Raw genomic sequence first — 21,544 nt, 5'->3', positions numbered from 1 at the left:
TAAAATATAAAATATGAAGATTGGCTATCCCAAATTCAATCCAATTCATCCAACCGACCGGTCAAATCCAATTCAATTTATAATTCAATTTATAAATTAGAACAAATACAATACAACTTAGCAGGTTTCGGGTTTTTTTTTTTTTTTTTGGATCCTCTAGACATTAAAAAGATTATGAATAATTAAATCATCTGATGGAGTTAGCTTTGTCCTTGGTAGATCGGAATTGCAACATCAAGGCATGAATATTATAGCTTTAGCTTTATGTATTATTTATTTTCTTCAACCCTTCCTCATCTCTAGTTTCCTTCCTATTTTGAATTATTTAAAATTTTAGTTGGGGCAAGATGCAAAAATGAGAATAACAACAGAAGAACTCAAACAAAATTTAAACTTTTTGATTGGAATGTGAGCAATGACAATAGAATCACTCAAATAAGATTTAAAATTTTAATGCAAAACCCTAAGTAGAGGGATAGTTCCTACTGCTCCACAATCAACCGAATATCTTTTAGTTGAATTCACGAATTCCATGTCTTTTTACTTAAAAGAATGCTCAAGGTCCAAGAACCTCAATGGGGAGAAATTAAAAGGGAAAGTGGTGTATAGCAAAAAATGAGATGTGCCTTGAATTTGTTCTTCTTAAGTTTCTTTAGCTAAGTACACCCTACTAACCATATTCAACCCTAATCAAGGGATTCCTCGGTGCCTATCTTTGTGATCCGCGAGTTAGAATGGCTTGGAACAGATTGCTCAGTGCCCATCTTTCTTCTCAGACTTGGCAACTTGGATTAGACAACTTAAAAAGCAGCGACACATCTACTAGACAACTTTTAGAAGGGTGCTTTTGACTTGGCTGTTGTCAATGTTGATTAGTTCTGCATATTGATTGGAGAGCTTCTTGCTGTTTCTTGATGTGAGTAAATAACATCAAGGTTTCAATCTATTCTATACACTTTAGAATCCAATTAATCTATTTGAATTGTGGCCAATTTTTCCTCACAGCATTTGCACAAGCCATCAGCTCCTATAGTTGTACGCAACACAGACCATTTTCCTTTTCCCAACCAACCCTGCCCATGCCAGCCCCCACCCCCATTCTCAATTGCCTCCCTTATCAATCTTGGATCCCATTTTATTTTTCCCACTCTTGCAGCTTCTTTGCTATGAAACTAGTTCATAATTAAATTGGCAGTAGACGGTGAGACATTCCTTACACTTGTTCTTAGTTTGTGCAGCATATAATACACCTTGTCACCTTTACCGACTCCCACACTCACTCGTAAGAGGGCCTCTAGTTCAGGCTCTTCTGGATAGACACCATGCTCCAACATGTGTTTCTCAACAGCAAATGCTTTATCAATATCTCCACTACGGTAAAAATAATGCTACAAGTATTAGGGTGTATCAGGGGTATTTTTGATAATTCTATAAGGTGTACTTAGTTAATTTTATATTTTAATTAAAATATTATGGTGTACTTAGATCATATGGTGTACTCAGTTAATTTTAAGATTCGTTTAACAGCACTCTTAAATTTGATGGTGAATTTGAAGTCAAACCGATTGAATCCAGACCATACCAAGTCCGTGGCATGACGTGAGTTATTCACTTTGACGGCCGTAGACGAAGTGGATTGCGGCAAATCAACGGTTGACAGCCAAAAAGGTGAGGGCGTAGTTGATGGTGAAGAGGCTGCAGTGCATGGTATAGAAGCCAGAGGAGACGGTGAAAGACAACCCACACTGAAAGCAAAGGTTCTGGTATTCTTTCGTCTGTTTCACGCGTCCATAAACCCCGCCAGATCAGCCGTTGGATCTGATCTATCTTCTTGATGAAAAAGGCAGGCTGCTGCACTTTTACGCTTAAGAAGCATCCATTGACTCTCTCTCTCTCTCTCTCTCTCTCTCTATCCAACAACTGCTCTGCTCACACAACTCCTCCCTCACCGACAATTGCTTGCATCATTAATCATATGCGAGAGCTTTCTGGTGGGGTTTAAATCCCTAAATGCCAAAATTGCCCCTGAACTAAGCTTCCCTTCAAGTCTTTCAAAATAATCAAGGAAAATCACGTTGAAAAATAAAATTTTATTATTTTGGATGTCTAACTATGACATGATAGCCTTGCTGCACATGCATGTTATGTTTATAGATTCATTTTCCGACATTAATTGGTGACAGAATCATTGTTTTTACCTATTCATTTTTTTATTAATTAACAAAGATTAGAACTATTGACATTCTCTTGTAATTTCTGTTCTTTGTTTGCCGACATTCTCTAATAAATTTTCACACCACACCTTAACATAATGAAGAAAAAAAATGATCAAAATAAAATACAAAGATGTATCATAACGAAAAAATTCAACCTCGTACGATCAATCAAAGTTGAACTTAGAATCCGTCATTTTCTTATCTTAACTCTATTGTCGCTTGAGTTACAACTCATCTTTCTTATTATTTTCAATTTAAATGTTCAATATGATGAACTGACATAATGTGTTTCCACATATTTCTAATTTCTACCACGCCAATTAAAAAATGTCATCAAAAGAGAGGACATGAAATGAAAGATAAGTTGAACTCCTTTACAAACTCACATCATTGAGCAAAATTTGTTTTACTTTTCTTTTCTTTTTTTTAATGCACTTCCAATTTCACTGTGCTTGACCAACACTGGCTATTTTGGGAATTTCGTTATTACAGGTGAAATACCCACATTTCAGGCGAGTGGTGGGAAGTAGCTTTCTGTTGGTAATAAATCTATTCACTATTTTATTATTTTCTTTAATTTGTAGCTTCTTCACTTTATTCAATCATTTTTTCACAGTTGTTTTGTTCTGTGTATTTAGAGGGAGAAACAGAGAGACAGAGTAGAGCAGGCCAAGAGAGAGAGACAGAGAGACAGAGAGAGAGAGAGAGAGAGAGAGAGAAGGAGATTGAGAGAGATCTGAGAAGTAATTTCTGAAGCTAGGTGCTTAACTAATAACCATGGCTTCAAAGCTGTTGTTGATTGCAGTCTTCATCGTTAATGTCATTGCTTTTGGGCTGGCTGTTGCAGCTGAGCAGAGGAGAAGCTCTGTAAGTTCTCTCTCTCTTTCTTTCACTTCATATTAAGCCCCTTCATTGTTATTGCTTGTCTTTTTAAACATTGATTCTTTTGCTGAACATATTAGTATATAATTGAAGTTTTTTTTTTCTGTGTTTGTTTGTTGATATTTACTGTTTGTTTGCTAAGAAAATGCAAGGAAAGACAGGAAACTCGATATGTTGTATTTTAATTGTTTGGGATTGAAGAAGATAAGAAGCAATCCATTTCTTGGATGGACCTAATACTTCAACTTAGGTATTTGGATCAACTCGCCATAGGGGTTTTTCAAAATAGTGAGAGGCAAGAAAATTGTGTTCTTGCTGACCCGGATAAATTGAATCAACTCTCTATGGCTTGTTATGTGTTTTCAAGAAAATTTGTCAAATTAACCTGTTCATGCATATGAGTTTCTTGGAGAATTTGCCATGAATACTTCTGGAACAAATTGTAATGAATGTTGTGAAACATATAGAGGCATATGAAATTGAATCATACAAATAAATTTGATTCCAAGAATAAGATGGGTGTTCTGAACTTGAATGACAACTTGTTTTGTGAGATTTTCCAGCCAAATAAGAGAAGTTAACCTCTTTCATTCAGAGTGGTTAGTTAAGCATAAAAGTTGTGGTTAAAATTTTAGTATTACCCAAAACTTCCCACTTATAAATCTGGCTGCAATGATATTTTTTTCTCTTCTTATATTTCTGGTGTGCCGTACCTTCTATTTGGTGTTCTGATAAAAACTAAATTTATAGTTGATTTGTTTTCATATCTCAAAATTATACAGTTTTCCCCTACCCACCAAAGTTTGAATTATGAAATCTTGACGTGAGCCAATTTAGTTGTACTTAGCTTTATTGAAATACAGGAGTTTTGCCTTGGGTTGGGACCTTGACAATGTAGTGATATATAACAGCTTGCTGCTTGCTATACAATAGTAACAATCCAATCGTGCCCTTAATGACAGGCAAGGATCGTTCAGGATAATGAGGTGAACTACAACTATTGTGTCTATGACTCGGACATTGCAACTGGCTACGGGGTTGGTGCATTTTTGTTCCTCTTGGTAGGTCAGGTCATTATAATGGCAGCAAGCCGATGCTTCTGTTGCGGGAAGCCATTGAGTCCTGGAGGGTCAAGAGCCTGGGCAGTCATCCTTTTCATAACCTGCTGGTATGACTTATAACATACCATAGAAAACTGCCATGCCAAATGGATCGATTCAATTAGCTCAACATGGATGTTCATATAATTGCAGACTGAATTTTGATTTTAACTTCCACACCAGCATTTAAGGTTCACATCTTGCAATGGATCTTTACTTATACATTTTTTTGATGTGTTTCTTAACAGGATATTTTTCTTCATTGCTGAGGTGTGCTTGCTGGCGGGTTCCGTGAGGAATGCCTACCACACCCATTACAGGACCATTTTCAGTGAAAACCCTCCAGATTGCCAGACATTGAGAAAAGGAGTTTTTGGTGCAGGGGCAGCTTTCATCTTCCTCACCACAATAGTTTCTGAGTTCTACTATGTTTTCTACTCCAGAGCCAGGGGAAGCTTCCAGCCATATGGTGGAGAGGCTGCTGTTGGTCTGGGAACCTTCAAATGATGCCATACATAATCAATGTGATTGATTGATGATCATTAGTTTGTAATAGATTTGAGATTTGACAATAGTCTGGCCTCCCCCAGTTGCATGTTTTGAGTTGCATAAATATGTGCTAAGGGTTCAGTTGAGTCTGTATTATAGTGGTATTGTACTTCACATTCTTTTCACTCTATTGTGAAATTCTTTTTCTTTTCTTTTGTCTTTTTTTTCTGATTGTCAAATACGGTATTAATAATAGAAAATCATTTCTTGTGATGTTATACATGCAGAACTGTTTACAGGGAAATGCTTGATATGTTAGAAGAATATTATGATTTGCTTAATACGTGTCAATGTATGATTAGCTTAAATATCCCATAATTCTAAACTAAGACATGGTAGGAGGGACGAAGATTCATTTCCTTCCTCCTTGTGTGAGAAGGCAAATTTTGTCACCCATAGCCTTAGCTAGATTTGTTGTCAGTTGAAGTTTTTCAATAGTTTAAGGTGACCTCTGATTTATTCAGCACGTCATTGTTGTTGAAGATTTGAGAATGCGAGGTGAGGAGATATTACGTCTTTGTATGCTTTCAATTAATTAGAGAAACCTATATAACAACTTATAGAGCTAGCAACGGGGTCTAGCACATTGGAATGGAAAGGGTCTTGACTTGCAGCCTCGTGGAAAGAATCTTGACTTGCAAACTAGTGGTCTTAGATTCAAACTCCCATGGCACCTTGACAGTGTGTGAGAAAATCTCCTCTCCCAATATTACTCGTATAAAAAAAATAAAAAATAAAAACAAAATTTTATATGCTTTGTATGACGATTTTGCAGTGAATTAACCAAAGTTGTGTGAGGATGAGGTTAAATTTATGATAATTGATTAACCAAATCATTTTGTGTTGTTGCCTCCACAACTATATTTTCTCGTATCTGACCCTAACCTAAATATATGCAACTGGATCATCCTAGACCGGACCTTTTAGGATATGGAAATCTCCCAAATAAAAAACTTATTAATCAACATACATTTTGATGCAAAATTCATCTACCGGCCCACATTGAAAATGGGCTCCAGATATCTTGTCACCTACAGGCCTCTAGCCCACAATTTCTCTCTGACATTTTCCGCTTTGTATATTTGAATGTGTCAAACTAAAAGCATAAGCAGCTTTGGGTCAGATTATACATATCAAATGGCTTATGCAAACGTAGTCTAGGTGTTGTGACCAAAACAAAACAAAAATGGTCGCTGTTTATTTGTGCTTCCCTTGATACATTGATACTACTGCAAACAAATCGAAAGTTGTTTGGTCATATAAAATGTGTATACGAAAAACTCAGCTTGTTAAACATAATTGAAACGAAAATGTTGATAATCAAATTACTAAACTATTTTCGATTAAAGTAACATCTATATAAGACCTCTATAGTCACCAATCGTAACGACTAATCTAAATTTGTGTTGGGTTACACAAAAATTAGTTTAAGCTTCTTAATAACTTGGAATCCAGTCGAAATGGAACTAGACAAAGTATTAAAACAAACCCAGCAATCCGTTATATTCCTTTTCTCTTTGTTGGTTTCTAGCTAGTGGAATTCAAATGATCAGCCTCATCTCCTCTCACTTAAATGCCAACAACCATTTGAGCCTTTTTGAGGTCTAAATAGAAACTTCAAAGTGTCAGTGTCTTGATGCAAGCATGCAGCTTTTCAAACTGTACCAGAGGGAGGCCCTCTCGAGGCCCTGCCCTAAATTGTACTTGGCATATAGGCTGCTTGGCTCTAGTTTGTGAAAATTTTGCTGCCATCAAAAATCTGAGATCCTCTCTCCCCCTCTCCTCCTCCCCCCAAAAAGTGATCTCTGATCACGCATAAAAGCTGCAGGTTTTGAGGTAACCATTGCGTCACAAAATTTGATCCACTCTCCTGCACAATATAGATCTTCTGAGTTTGAAGAAGAAATATGATGCACCAAAATCGATTTTGAGCCCAAGGACAATGATGCCTTCTTACAAATCAGCATGGATTGTGGGTTAGGTTTGATCCCGCAGGGAGTTATCTTGTTAGGAAGCAAAAAGAAAAGGACAACACATGACATATGAAAGAGAAATACTAATCATTATTATAATTTCATACGCGCGTGAGCGACTGTCAACTGTTGATGCATGTAAAGACGCACATTTAACATGTTGTAAACTCGCCTACATTTACCAATTTTCTTGTGTATGTATGCATGGAAATATGAGGAATTAGCTTTCAGTTTTCACACATATTTGTGCTAATATTACAAATTAGAAAGACCAAAAAAAAAAAAAAAAAAAAGGGTTCAGAAATTATTTGATATTTTGGTTCTTTTCAAAACAAGGGCCTTGGCACCTTAAAAATCAGCAGAGAAATTAGGTTTAATTCCCGAGGGTGTTATAATTCTATTGTTAGCAATCAAAAGTAAGAGAGAAAAACATAATATAATAAGAAAGAAAAATGCATAATTACAATAAATAAGTGCGCATAGATGACTAATCAACTATTGATGCATGTCTAATCATATGCATTTAAAATTGTCATGTTCCTGTATGAAAGAAGGAAGGGGAAAAAATTCCGGAATGATTGATTCATGATACTTTGATGCATGTCAAAACAGGGGCATTTCTTTTTGTTGAGCAGAAAATAAGTGATTCTCCAAAATTGTCAAAATGCCAACCCTCCATATATGTTTCCCCTCTTCTGCTGCTTCTTTTTAATCTTTTAATTTAATTGGGGAAATAGTACAGTGCACATGCAAGCTTTAAACATGCTAGAATATGTTACATTGTCATGTCTCCTTATATAGCATGATTGTAGCTGCCACATGCTCTCAGTTTTTTTCTGCAGCAAAGCCACATACATGCATGACGATGACGATGATGATGACGCATGTCCAGAGGGTAGTTTGGTCTTTTTCCCGTGTCACTTCGGAAACTTTAATCTGAGAAAATTGTGCGGGACAGATTTGATGAAATATGAAGCAATGTGTGAAGGGGTTTTGTTGTGGTTTTCTTCAAAATGCAACCAAAAATAGAATATTGAAACAAGCCCATTATTAGATTGCTGCATCTACATCTTTCGAATGAGTAATGATATGCTTTGCCACCTTCACTGTCTAATAATTCATCACATGATGCATGTATATGACTCGGACATTGATCTATCATTTTTAAAAGGGCAAAATTTTATGGTCCTGCAGGCTCTGGCAAGTGCTTCTCCAATCCCATGTATAGTCATCATTTGCATGCATTTACAACTGCTGCACCAACCCAATAAGTCAAATTGCATCCCAATTAGTCTAAAACACCACACACAACCATTGACATCTATTCATGCAATGCTTTAAAAAGTTCTACATTGTACATATACCAGTACCCCGGAAAAACAGTAAATAATCAACCTGATTAATAGTTCAGATTCAGTTGCATAAACATCTTATGTTATCAGACAGTTTGACAAGAGAACATTTCCCCTTTCGTCTGCTTATCTAATATCTATGGACCCCTTTCAGTTTAGACCATAAACAAAACCAATTTTTTTTCTCATATCTTAGATGGCTCTGTGCTCAGAACCATCTAATTCTTGTTAACTATTATTTGTCCTTAGCAAAATATACATATATATACACATCTGGTGTGGCAGAGGGTATTTAGTTTTTTTATATATCAGGTTTTAATTAAAATTACATGAAAATGTCCAGCAATAATAATTCACTAACCCCCATGATCTGCTGTCGTATCAGCAAATCAGCAACAGTATAGGATCTTCATGCTCCTTCTGAAACAGTTAACAATGGTGGTTTTGTCACCATTTTTTTGAGTCTTTTCATCACATGAAGGGATGATTGATGAATTAAATTAATTAATGTCCAGTTGATCAAATAAAATTAGTATAATTACTGAGTGACACGCATGACAATCTGATGATGGGAATATAATTAAATTTAAAACCCAAAGCATAAGCATATTGTTATATATATAATCAATTTACTAATGGCATTTCAATTTCCTCACTTATCCTCAGTGATATGCAATGCATACTTAATCAAGAACCTGTTTCACGCACAAACAGGCTGTTGGGAATCAAGCCACGTGGTGTGTTTGTTTATATATAATATGATATTTATGTCTCTAATCTGGGTTTAGTCTTTTAATAATAACTTAATTATCATTAATCAATCTATATTTACGATTGTGGAAACCTTATAAAGCTAAGCAAAATTTTGCTTAGGTAATGAGCAGGAGGCTTCCCTTTCATTTCATGTCAATGACAGCACCGGCTCATCTAATTTATTTTGAATTAAAAAAGATAGTGGAGGCATTGTGCAAAAGCTTCCTTCCAGGTCATGAGCAAACCAAGCCTTAAAAAACAAATAAATAGTTAATTTATACATAATCCGGTGTTTTAAGTAATTATACTTGCAGTGTGGCATTGGATCCATTTTTGTTTTTGCTGTAGGGCAGCAAGATGCTAGTTATGTATCGATTTTTTTAGGCTGGAGATTTTTTCGTTTTCCTTTTATCCACTTACACTCTTTTTTGTTTTTTAATATTTTTTTACTATAATATTTAAAAGAGTGTAAGTGGACAAAAAAAAAAGTGAGAAATAATTTTCAACAAAAAAAGTGTAAAACGAATAAAAAACGAGTGAAAAAATTAGGTCCCTTTTTTCATATCTAGATTTATTTAAAGAGTTTAATGGGAACAAGAATGTTAAGGGAATAGATTGTTCTAATGCCCATTCAAGCAAGTTTTGATGCTATTTTCAATATATGTTGCATAAAAAATGTGTGGAGGCCTACTTTTTCCTTCCTCTTCTCCACCATCTATATGTTTTTATAGCATTAATTTGTCACTCCAACAACTAGCAAAGACTACGGTGTAAAACAATTCATTAGACGGCATCGGTTGAAATTAAGCCATGTGTCTTTAATATATTTGTTTCGTCTGTGCATTGGATGCCTCCAATTGTCATGAATCTGGTTTGACAAGAAATCCATGAATCCTACTTGGTACAATTAAATTGCTGTTTTGATAAGGCGAAAGAAAATGTTGTCTTATCAGACGTGATGTACCTATATTCTTAATTTCAGCTATTCATAAGATGAGTAGTTGCTTTAACAAATATTTGTTGTTTTGCGAATAAGATTTATTCGAGTGAAAAATGACTTTAAGAGCAGTTCTAGTAGAGAAGGCAGGGGACGGGTTGGGGGCGTTTTGAGCCCAAATTACGTTTTTAGCAGTAAAGGCTTGCCCCGGCAGGAGGTGGGGGCCACGAGTCTGGGTTGGGCCGAGGGGAAGTTCAGCCGGAGCGCGAGCCTGAGTTTTGGCTGATGTCATCACTGACGCCAAGTTGGTGTCAGCCCACTCATTTGAATTTTTTTTTACTGTTGCCATGTGGCGTCGTCTGGGCTCTCCGATCGGATTTTTTCCTCAATCCAATGGCAAACAATTTTTTTGCAATAAATTACTGAAAAAAATACCCAAAAATTAATGAATTTTTTTCTATAAATACCAGCCAATTTTTTAAAAAAATTTATATGAAATTTGAAACTGAAAAATTTATTCAGTTATGAGATATGAATAGCATTGACACGTAGAAACCCAAAAATGTTATCGAAAATCTTATCCAAATTAATTGTTTAGGTAAAAACATTTGTGAAAAAAATAAAAAAAGAATAGTATTTGTCATGGCAAAGGGCAATTGCTGGAAACACACATTGTTTTTTGCAAGAGTAGCCACTATTCACGTGAATAGTAACTGCCCTAGCCCCCCTTGCCATGGCAAAAGGCAAACTGCTGGAAGTGCTCTAACTTGTAGATTAATAGTCACAGGTTCGAATTTTCATGAAACATTGGCAATACTTACGTGTGTGTGAGAAAACCCACTTTCCCTTTCTAACTTAACAATATATCTTGTCAAATATCTGTTAAAGAAAAATTACTAATTGAAGAGTTGCTAATAGTAGAAGTCCATTAGGGAATGAAGTAGATTTCTTTTGAAGTATAAAGTAAAGTGTGAAACATGCTTGCCCAGTGCCCAGCAGAAGCTCCTCAAAGTGCTTTTGAAAGATGAGAAGTGAAAGGTGAACAGAATCATAGTTTTGCTATAAAAAAAAACTTTAATCAAAGAGAGAGTGGAGCACCAAGTCGGTGAGAAAAGAGGATATCTCTGCTTTTGTTTTTGCTTGGGCCTCCATGACAAAGCACCAAGATCCTTTAGGCTATCATTTTGACAAGTACCAAGCCTCACTTTTAGCTTTACGTGCAAGTCTTGTCCAACTGTCTGGGGGTTCGTTATCGTTACACAAACATCACCATAATAATAATAATAATTTGACACTTTCCATGTTTGGTCAACCACATCATCGCTTGGGTTGACTTGATTCTTCTCTATTTTGTTGGTTTCGTTGGGGGGAAGTAAGTTTAAACCACAAACTCTCAATCTGTCTACCAAAACTACGTGGATGAGTTAACCACCAGTGTCCCATGGAGACTGATATGTAGCTCAAGTCAATTGGTTTTACTTCTTAAGATAGTATCCAATTAAGTTTATTAATGTCAAAATTTGGTTCAACTACTTACGTATTAGGAGGAGCTTATGATCTCATTGAAAATTTACTAGGCTGGTGTAATAAGCTAATAATGTATATCACGCTAATACTTTCTATTACGTTTAGTCTCATTTTACACTTGAAGAGACAAACATATGCATACAAAAGATATGCAACCTATGGCCAAAATGTACTCATATCATGTTAGACAACCGTTAGATCCCAAAAATTTAATAAAATTTTCAAGAAATGAGCCCATATTGAGGAATGCCATCGTATGCTAACCATGTATTCTATACATTAAATTAATCTGAATGGTCTAGTAATACAAACAAACTCTCTGTCTCAAACATTTCCTAAGCACATTTGATCTGGTTTATAATCTGAGGTGGTGGTCTGGGCCGGCCACCGCCCAAAACCCTTTCTTGGTATCTTCCCATCTCTCTCTTTTTTTAATCTTAAGCTTTCACACGAGCTCCCCAAGCTTCATATGCAAGAATGAGTTGTAATGCATTGTTTGGGAACAGGTCAATGTCTTTTTTAGCTGGAGATAGAATAGTATTGCTCAAGTTTGCTTTACTATATTTTAGTCTTAATAATCCAATTAGATGCATAGCCTAACAAACAAGGAAACCATCGGCATGTTTGGATGTAAAGCTCGGCTATCAAGGTATACTATACGAGACAACACAGCCTAGTTCTTCAGGACTTTGACTATCCAGGTTGGAGTAAAAAATCATATAAAGTTAGACTATTTTTCTTTATGAAAAAGGAAAAACCAAAGTGTCCCAACCCTCAATTGGAGAAATTATTATATAGTATTAAAATATCGATGCATAAAATAATTCGTTAACATATTATAATATAGAAAGATGACACGGTTAAAAATTATTATCTCTTATAATATCTGTAATATTTAAATGTATCCAAATTATAGTATCACACTATTCTTTATTTGTCTTGATATTCCTTAACTTTTAATCTCAATCACATATTACAAGCACGGGGTGCGCGATCTAAATCAAAAATACCTATTTTTGTGTAGTTACCTTTTCATGAAAAGCTTTAAATAAGTATACCAAAAAAATGCCTTCAAGAACGGATAATTTTTTTCTATGTATAGGATCCTCATTGATGTCATAGCTCATAGGTTATGGGGGAGGGAGATAGATAGGCATATCGTCTTTGACAAACCACCAACCCACCCACTGCTCTGTAAAATATAGTCCAAACACCTGCAAGCAACACGTGATTGAAGAAGAGGTGGGTGATCAATAGACATAGAAATGGGAACAATTTATTTTGACTTGTTTCCTTTTCGTTGTGTGTTGACAATTTAATCTTCAGCCTACTCCACCATATAGGCTTAGACTTGCGTCGCAAGTTGCAAACCCTAGTTTGAATCTGGCTCTATAATTAAAAAGGCCTAGGACCTAAACACTACCATAAAATTTGTAGCATGCTCTTTTCCTATACCCTTTCCTGTTATTGCTGTCTAAATGACACCTCACTCACCACCCACTTTATGCAAAAAGTCAAATGGGATAAAACTTCCCTATAAGTAATGATTTGATTTTAAGTTGTAAGAAACTTAGGATTTGTCATGACTCTCATGAGGTTTTCATGGTCAAGGACCTCAAATTGTTATCAAAGATTGCAAGTTTCACCAAACATCAAGAAAATTATTTCGACCATATTGCTGATCACATGTCTCTGTAAATAGATGCTACTTTATTTTATAGACTGTAATCAATAATATGATTAGTAAATACGATACATGGTTTTCAATTCGACCTCTCCGCGGATTTGACCTAATGCATGTATGGTGCTCGGGATTTTGGTCTAAATGCTCTACAAGATCCACCTACCAGCAGCATAAAGAGAAATACACAGAATGTGTCAAATGAATACTGGCAGACATTAATATACTTATGGTCTCTGTGTCAAAATAATTATTATGAGTAAATTATTTGGTCCCAAGAGCAGTTGAAGCAAGTAGGAAAGGCATTAGGGTTGTTGTCACCTTCACTTAACAGTAATGGGCTGGACAGCATGTGACAGGTGAGATGAATGGCAAGTAGTTGGCCATGAATAGGCTGTGGAAATTAGTACTGCTCCTCCAGCATTCAATTTACTGGGCTTACTGTTGTGATGTATGTATTATTTAGGCCCATATAGCCTAGCCCGGGACTAGAGGTAAACTCCTTTTGGAAAGTTTGGGTAACATCACCATCATCTTCCAATTTTTACTTTTCCCTCCCATCTCCATCTACAGTACCATGTTTGATTTTATACGGTGTAAATTACACCAAAACATTACATTTTCTTTATGGGTTTTGGAAACTAAATCTCTAATTGAAAGTGAGTTTAGTGCACAGGTTGAACTACATTTAAGCCACAATCAACTTGATCAATAATCTAAATTATATTTCTCGAGATTTAAATGAGGGTGGGAAAAGTGATCGAGAAAGAAAAACAAGTTTTAGAATATTCACATTTTATTCCTTATTATGTAAATTTTAAATTATTATTATTATTATTTGATACAAGAGTGATATTGAAAAATGGGTGTTTTCTCGCACACACACATTGTCAAGGTGTCATGAGGGTTCGAACCTTAAACTACTGGTCTGTAAATCAAGACCTTTTTTATTGGGCTAGACCCCGTTAATAATTTTAAATTATTTTTGATATTGTACTTTTAAGCTTTATGTATAAATGACATGAAATAGTGGGGGGGGGGGGGGGGGGGGGGGGGGGTGATAATAGAGATGTTAGGTTCTAAAGCAAAGAATACGATTTCATGCAGAAACACATGTGCTTGTCTCATGAAGATGAGGCTTGTGCAAGTCACATACTTACTATTATCATAGATGCACCAATAAAATGCAACAAAAGTTGGAATTCCCTTTCAAAAGTAAATTATACAAAAAAAAATGTATATCAATTGCTTGTTATAATAAAATAAAATAAAAATAAAAAACAAGAATTGGTCACTCTATATATATATATTTTTCAATTTTAATTTGTTGTTTTCCGATTGGGGAGTGACGTTAACAAAAAGAGGGTGCTCCACATGTGTCCATGCTGGCGATTTTCTCAACATAATGGTCAAAAAAACAAAACAAGGTACCTTTTCATTACATTTTCTACGGCATCCATCCTTCATATTAATTGGATGTAAATCAAATCATAAAAAGAGAGTTGGATTACATTTTAAAGCAAGTAATTTTTGGAATGTTTTGATTGTCAATTTTCTCAACTATTTAGGGATTGAAGCACAATTAGCAGTTTCAAACTTCCTTTTTTTTGTTGTTGTTGAAGATTTTCAAACCTCAATCAAAGAACATGAAGAAAGTTAAACCTTAACATCCAAAAGAGAATTCAAATCTTCAAAGAAATTAAACCCACACGTATTATATTCATATAAAAAAGTTTTAATTTCGAATCCCCTCTCCTCTCTACGATGAAGAAAATATTGAAAAGTTCTAAATAAAAAGGAAAAAAAAGAGAGAGGTTGTGTAGTTATTTTCTTGTTACACGAAGATGAATCGTTTGCAGAGTGACAATAATATCACACTAAAACAAATTGAAAACTAAAATTTGTTTTTTTGTTAATACATATATAGAAAAAAATTTATTTCCAACCCTCAAATCTTAAGAATTAAAATCAAAGTCTAAAGCCAAACGTTTCCTTTCCCACTTTCCCACTTTGTCACCCATTTTGCTTTTTAATAGAAACACAAACAAGAAAATTCCTCTCTTCTCCTCTCTCTCTCTCTCTCTCTCTCTCTCTCTCTCCATACACTGATACACACAACAACAACAACAACAACATTGCTCAAGCCCCAACCCAAACAACCCCAAGCAGCATAGGGCTTTGTTCCCCGCTCTCTCTCTCTCTCTCTGCCCGTTATCGGATCTGATTCACAACCCGAAACCCACACACTTCCACACCCGTTTCTTGTCCGATCCCATCAAATTCCCACTCCACTTTCTCTGGAACCAACAAACAGTTCGGCCGATTTTCCAAACCATCATCAAAACGCCACCGTTTCGGCCGCACCCGGGTCGGATCCGATCGGCGTCGGCGAAATTTCTCGGGCATTTTCATTACCAAATGGGAATGCCCAGTAAACGATGAGCAAGGCCCGAGGGGAAGAAGACGAAGACACCGAGTGCTTCTACGAGTCTCTCGATCGCATTGTCTCCTCCTCTTGCTCCTGCTCCACTTCCAACTCCGGCTCCGACACCGAGTCCGACCCGAACCCGAATTATGCAGTACCCAAATTCCCAATGGGCGCCTCCATCAAATACGACGTTTGGATCTCCGAGCCTTCCTCCGTCTCCGAACGCCGTTCTAAACTCCTCAGCGAAATGGGTCTCACCGGCGACCCGGTTCTTACCCGGGCCAAGCCCCATCTTGGTTACGCCGGCGACTTCGGGCGGTCGGTGTCGTCGGACTATTTGATCAGTCAACTGAGTTCTGGTGGTGGAGGCGTTAATGGCATCGTCCGTTCGAAATCCGACGGAGGCGACCAGTGTAATAACGCTTGTTCTACTTCATCTATTTCTTCTCCTCCAATTCTTTCGATTCGTTGTGCTTCGGGTGAGGCTGAGACCGAGCCTGAACCCGAAACCGGTTCTTTTGTAAATAGAAATTCAAAAAATTGCGTTTTGAAGTCTTCAAGCGGTAAAAGCAACTCATCTCCACCGAATAAGCCGCCTTCCGGAAAAAATTCCAGAAGGGCAGACGAGATTCGAAGCGATTCCAAGGTTGATGAGGAGTTAGATTGTAATGGGATTGTTAAGGTTACTGATGGCAATGGCAATGCCCAAGTTTGTACCATTAGGAACCTTGACAATGGGAAAGAGTTTGTTGTGAATGAGATTAGGGAAGATGGTATGTGGAACAAGCTGAAGGAAGTAGGGACTGGGAAGCAGTTGACCATGGAGGAGTTTGAGATGAGTGTTGGTCATTCACCAATTGTTCAAGAACTCATGAGGAGGCAGAATGTGGAGGAGGGTCATAAGGATGGTTTGGAGTCCAATGCCAACGGGGGCAATGGTGGAGTTTCAAAGTTGAAGAAGAGAGGGGGTTGGTTTAAGAGCATCAAGAGTGTTGCAAGTACCATGACGGGTCATAGGGATAGACGGAGTAGTGACGAGAGGGACACGTCGTCGGAAAAAGGTGGTCGGAGGTCGAGCTCCGCCACGGACGACAGCCAGGATGTGTCCTTTCATGGGCCGGAGAGGGTGAGGGTGAGGCAGTACGGGAAATCATGTAAAGAGCTCACCGCAATGTACAAGAGTCAGGAGATTCAAGCGCATAATGGGTCTATTTGGAGTATTAAGTTTAGTTTGGATGGGAAGTATTTGGCCAGTGCTGGTGAGGATTGTGTGATCCATGTTTGGAAAGTAATGGAGAGTGAGAGGAAGGGTGACCTGTTGATGGAGAAATCAGAAGATAGCAATTTCAACTTGTTATTTTCCAATGGGTCACCGGAACCATCTTCAGTCTCGCCGAATGTGGACAACCATGTTGAAAAGAAGAGGAGAGGGAGGTCGTCAATCAGTCGAAAATCGGTGAGTTCGGACCATTATGTGATTCCGGAGACTGTGTTTGCACTTTCAGAAAAACCCATTTCTTCATTCCAAGGGCATCTTGATGATGTGCTTGACCTCTCTTGGTCCAAGTCACAGGTTAGTTACTGTTCTGATATTGTAGGAGTTTGTTTTAATTTCTCCTTCTGCGCCTTTACATTATTTGCTTGGATGTTTCTTGATGCCAAATGTTGGCTGGATTTTTAATGGATGTTTGTTTCTCTTTCATATGATCCAAGGACACCATTAACTTTGTGTATCCAAAGCAATCTGACTGACCTTCCTTACTACTTTGTAGCCTAGGATTTTGTCTTTATTTTCGTTATGACTAGATACACATGGAGAGGGATATATGAATTGAGTCATATGAAGGGTCCAAGAGGATAGGTTTTACTGAAGGTACAGATAGTTTTCTCTTTGTTTTCAGTTGACATTTAACAGAGAGGAACTTTAAAATACGTAGGTTTTCATTATGATTACACCTTCTAGGTTTTGTTATGTGCACCTTGAAATTGGTGAAGCTGCTCTGTTAAGTTTCTAGGAACACAGAGACAATAAATCATTGATACCTTTTACCATATTTGGATTAGTCAATAGGAGGTCTGATAAAATGCCACAGTAAAAATTTGGGGAAGGATCGTTGATCTGGCTCAGGAATTATCCGATGCTGGTGCATATGTTATCTGATTCTGGAACTATCCTTACTCTAGTATATATGCTGTTTATTTCCCTAATTCTAGGCACTTTCAAAGTGAGTGCATTGGTGGAGTGTAGATATCTGATAAATGAATGAAACATTTGACTACCACTTGACTGTTTCCATAGTATAAATATTTGATTGCTCATGTCTCACTTTATCTGTATTTGAACTTGGACAATTGCTTTCTTGAGATTTTCGAACAACATTATTTTAAATTTTAAGTGTATAAGGATGTATTCATGATTACTTTTCAATGGAATCATCAAAATCAGATTAATAAAGGGTAGGAGGATCTAAGGTTGAAATAAACTCTGTCACAGATAAGTGGTGTGATGGTTGCTTATGTTCGTAGGATCCTCAATAAGTTCAAGTCTTGGATATGCCATTACTATTATTTTTTAGTCATGCGTGGAAATTAAAACAATGCACGTTTCTGTTCACTGCCTTTTGGTAATTGTGTTTTAGTGGATCCAAAGGGCGGGCATAGGGAATTGGCTATAATCATTCAATGTAGCAATTGTTTAATAAAAAAAGGATGACTGTGGAGGAAATGGCGTTATCAGTATTTAGATAGAGTAGCATAGTTTTTATGTGAGGCACTTTTTATTTATTTTTATCTCTAACTTTTGATTATTTTGAGAATACTCAAAATTTCAAATTATAACCCTAAACATCTTCTGGTCAAGAAAATCCCTCAAAACCTTATTGACTTATGTGTGCCCTTTTTCTTCTTTTTACCAAATATAAAATTTCTTTTAGGATATGTTTTTGTAAATAAGTCTTTCCTTAATAATATGTGTAGAAAGATAGACGCAGATTCATTTAAATGGTGTGAAGAGTGTGATGGAAATAATGTGGATAGTTTTTTTTTTATTCTCGCCTATTTTTTCCTTTTGCAGAATGCCTAAGTAAGATTTTTTTCCTTTCCTTTTCTCCAGCACCTGCTCTCATCTTCAATGGACAAAACTGTGCGCCTGTGGCATTTATCTACCAAGACTTGTTTGAAGATATTTTCACATAGTGACTATGGTAAGCATATTTGGCCTGTGTTCAGCTATTACTCTGCCATTTTATTTGGCTCCTACATGAACAACTGTTGCATAAAAAGGCGCTAATGTGCACACGGCTTCCTTCAGGGGTTATAAAACCACTGAAAATTCAAGTACTTACATTTGATGTCAAGGAAAAGGAGTTTCATGTCTAATATTGAGTATGACCATTTCATTTTGGGCTCATGTGGTAAGGGGTGGGAAGGGTATTTGTTAATCTTGCCAAGAAATTTTGTTTTGAATCCTTCCTTAAGTGTGTTTATCCGATTTCTTATAGTTTGGTGGTTTAACATCTTTTCTGAAACAGAATAGTATAAATCTGCAAGAGATATGCATATCTCTCCCCATCTCTTATCATTTGTTTCTGATTACTCTATTTTGCATTTGTCTTGATGCAGTAACTTGCATCCAGTTTAACCCTGTTGATGATAGATACTTCATTAGTGGATCACTTGATGCTAAGGTTCGCATATGGAGCATCCCTGATCGCCAAGTGGTTGATTGGAATGATCTGCATGAGATGGTCACAGCTGCTTGCTACACTCCTGATGGTCAGGTTAGGCCGTATATTTTGTGCTGTCTTTATGTAATTTTTAATTATCGTTCATATCTCAAGACATTTGTGTTGATATTTGAAGGGTGCCCTAGTTGGTTCATACAAAGGGAGCTGTCGTTTATACAACACATCCGGTACAAGTTGCTCTCTCTCTCTTCCCTCTCCCTCCCTCTTCTCCTTTCCACCCCCTTCCCTCCCCCCCCCCCCCCCTCTCCCTTTCTCCCTCTCTGTGTTTGTAGCACACTCGACTAATAAATGTTTTCAACCTTTTCAGAGAATAAGTTGCAACAGAAGAGCCAAATTAATTTGCAGAACAAGAAAAAGAAATCTCATCAGAAGAAAATCACGGGTTTTCAGGTAATAATTGGCTTGATCCCTTTTACTCTGTTCAGATGATACTTTTAGCCATGACAATAAAGGGTGCTGATCCTTATTCCCCTCTTACCATTACAACTTGGTTTTTTTCCATCGTGTACTTTCATTCTTTGATTATTTGAGTGGCAAGTTTTATGGATTCTTTTCAGTTGCTAATTAGTCTCATTTGATAGTTTGCACCCGGAAGTTCATCAGAAGTACTCATCACATCTGCGGATTCACGAATCAGGGTTGTTGATAGTATTGATCTGGTTCACAAGTTCAAGGGTAAGCACATGTTGTTCTATGATTTTTGTCATTTGTTATTTTAGCTATTTCAAATTGTATGATATATGAATTTTTGCCCCTCTAATCTGATATAGTTTCTGAAGCCAATGGTGTTACCAAAACTTTATGCTTTGTGTTTCTTTACTTCCATGACTTTTCTCGGGTCATTTATGGAAGCGCTATAAATGGTGTCAGATTGCTGATATTATATTTTTCTTCAACTTTGGTTTGTTACCCAGTTGAGTGCATGTTCAGTAACAAGATAATATAATGGAGCAGAGAGATGTGTTTTCTAGGCAATAGGTGCACGATAATGCTTTGCCTGCTAGATCCATGAACATGTTATCTCAAATATCAGTGCATGCATCTTAGAGGTTTGCGTTTTTCATAGGGTGACTTGGTCTTATTTTTTTTACAGGATTTCGTAACGCAAATAGTCAAATCTCAGCCACCCTCACAGCAAATGGTAAATATGTGGTATCTGCTAGTGAGGATTCTCATGTATATATATGGAAACATGAAGCTGATTCCCGACCTAGCAGAAGCAAAAGCGTTACCGTCACACGCTCCTATGAGCATTTCCATTGCCAAGATGTATCAGTGGCCATCCCTTGGCCTGGAGTGGGCGATTCATGGGGATTACAAGATGCAGAACAAAATGGGCTTGACAACAATCTTGATGAGGTCTCCACAGCCAACCATCCCCCTACGCCTGTCGAGGTGGCTAATGGCAATGAGGGTTCACGTTCGGCATCTGGTTGCACCAATAGCCCTCTTCACGGAACCATTTCAAGTGCATCCAACACTTACTTCTTTGATAGAATTTCAGCAACATGGCCCGAGGAGAAACTACTTCTAGCTACTAGGAACCGAAGCCCGCGTGTTAGTTTTGATTTTACGAATGGTTTTAACCAAAACATGTCAGCCTGGGGTATGGTGATTGTAACTGCTGGCCTTCGAGGTGAAATTAGAACTTTCCAAAATTTTGGATTGCCGATTCGGATTTAAGGAGCCAAATAATTGTGTCCCTTGATCCTGGGGAAGTTGAGTTGATAATGCTACAAAGGAGCCAGTCCATTTTCCCTATTGGCAAATGTGTATAGAGAGAGAGAGAGAGAATGAGAGAGATCTGGTGAGATTTGTAATATTAGAGCGTTCCATTTGTTACCCTTGTGCTTGTTGTGCCTATCGGATGTGGAGTTCAGTTGGAGAGCCAGTCCGATCGGACAACAAGAAAGAAAATAGATTTGTTGGAAAAAAAAAAATTTGAAAAAAAGAAAAAGAAAAACTACACCTTGAATTTAGAAACCGATGAATTTCTGTAATCGGGAATTGTAGAGTTATGAGATGGGAAAAGCTTATTTAATTTTAAAATGAAAATTCTTTTTACAGTTTATGTGCGCTAGTCTTTGATTTTCTTTTCTGCCCTCTGTGTACCTCGTAATTTTATATTATAATGACACTTGGCCTTGGAGGAATAAAATTTCAATTAAGTTATTTACACTGAAAAAATAAGAATGTTCAACATCCTAAATTTCTGAAGGCTAGCACTAAATAATTCAAATTTCTTGAGCTTGTATGGAATTCTTTTTTCTTTTTTGTTAAATAAGGGGCAATAGAAATTTATTCGATCAACGGATAAATAGTATACAAAGAACAAAGACTGTAAAGGATTAGGCAAGTATTCCTAGACATAAGGGCGAGGTCTTGCCTGATAAAGGATTG

The 21,544-nt window shown here is 36.8% G+C and overlaps 2 protein-coding genes across 2 annotated transcripts; both read left to right on the top strand.

The window, feature by feature from the left end:
* LOC18781349 lies at nucleotides 2,848–4,967 on the top strand. Its single transcript, XM_007212062.2, has 3 exons — nucleotides 2,848–3,083; nucleotides 4,061–4,266; nucleotides 4,447–4,967. Exons 1-3 carry the CDS (start codon nucleotides 2,994–2,996, stop codon nucleotides 4,703–4,705), a joined length of 555 nt encoding a protein of 184 aa, XP_007212124.1. The 5' UTR covers nucleotides 2,848–2,993; the 3' UTR covers nucleotides 4,706–4,967.
* On the top strand, nucleotides 14,847–21,215 carry LOC18779099 (WD repeat-containing protein 44). The gene is made up of 7 exons (XM_020562524.1): nucleotides 14,847–16,971; nucleotides 18,511–18,601; nucleotides 19,020–19,177; nucleotides 19,260–19,311; nucleotides 19,452–19,534; nucleotides 19,726–19,819; nucleotides 20,238–21,215. Exons 1-7 carry the CDS (start codon nucleotides 15,409–15,411, stop codon nucleotides 20,825–20,827), a joined length of 2,631 nt encoding a protein of 876 aa, XP_020418113.1. The 5' UTR covers nucleotides 14,847–15,408; the 3' UTR covers nucleotides 20,828–21,215.

The sequence above is a fragment of the Prunus persica genome, chromosome G4, assembly GCF_000346465.2.
Source record: "Prunus persica cultivar Lovell chromosome G4, Prunus_persica_NCBIv2, whole genome shotgun sequence".
Classification (NCBI taxonomy): Eukaryota; Viridiplantae; Streptophyta; class Magnoliopsida; order Rosales; family Rosaceae; genus Prunus; species Prunus persica.
This window is presented reverse-complemented; position numbering and strand designations above follow the sequence as displayed.

Excerpts from the sequence above, each read along its gene's own strand:
- LOC18781349 (XM_007212062.2), top strand. The coding sequence starts at position 2,994 with ATGGCTTCAAAGCTGTTGTTGATTGCAGTCTTCATCGTTAATGTCATT. Across the intron at positions 3,084-4,060 it reads CTGAGCAGAGGAGAAGCTCT|GCAAGGATCGTTCAGGATAA; the intron begins GTAAGTTCTCTC and ends CCTTAATGACAG. Across the intron at positions 4,267-4,446 it reads ATCCTTTTCATAACCTGCTG|GATATTTTTCTTCATTGCTG; the intron begins GTATGACTTATA and ends GTTTCTTAACAG.
- LOC18779099 (XM_020562524.1), top strand. The coding sequence starts at position 15,409 with ATGAGCAAGGCCCGAGGGGAAGAAGACGAAGACACCGAGTGCTTCTAC. Across the intron at positions 18,602-19,019 it reads ATTTTCACATAGTGACTATG|TAACTTGCATCCAGTTTAAC; the intron begins GTAAGCATATTT and ends GTCTTGATGCAG. Across the intron at positions 19,535-19,725 it reads AGAAAATCACGGGTTTTCAG|TTTGCACCCGGAAGTTCATC; the intron begins GTAATAATTGGC and ends CTCATTTGATAG.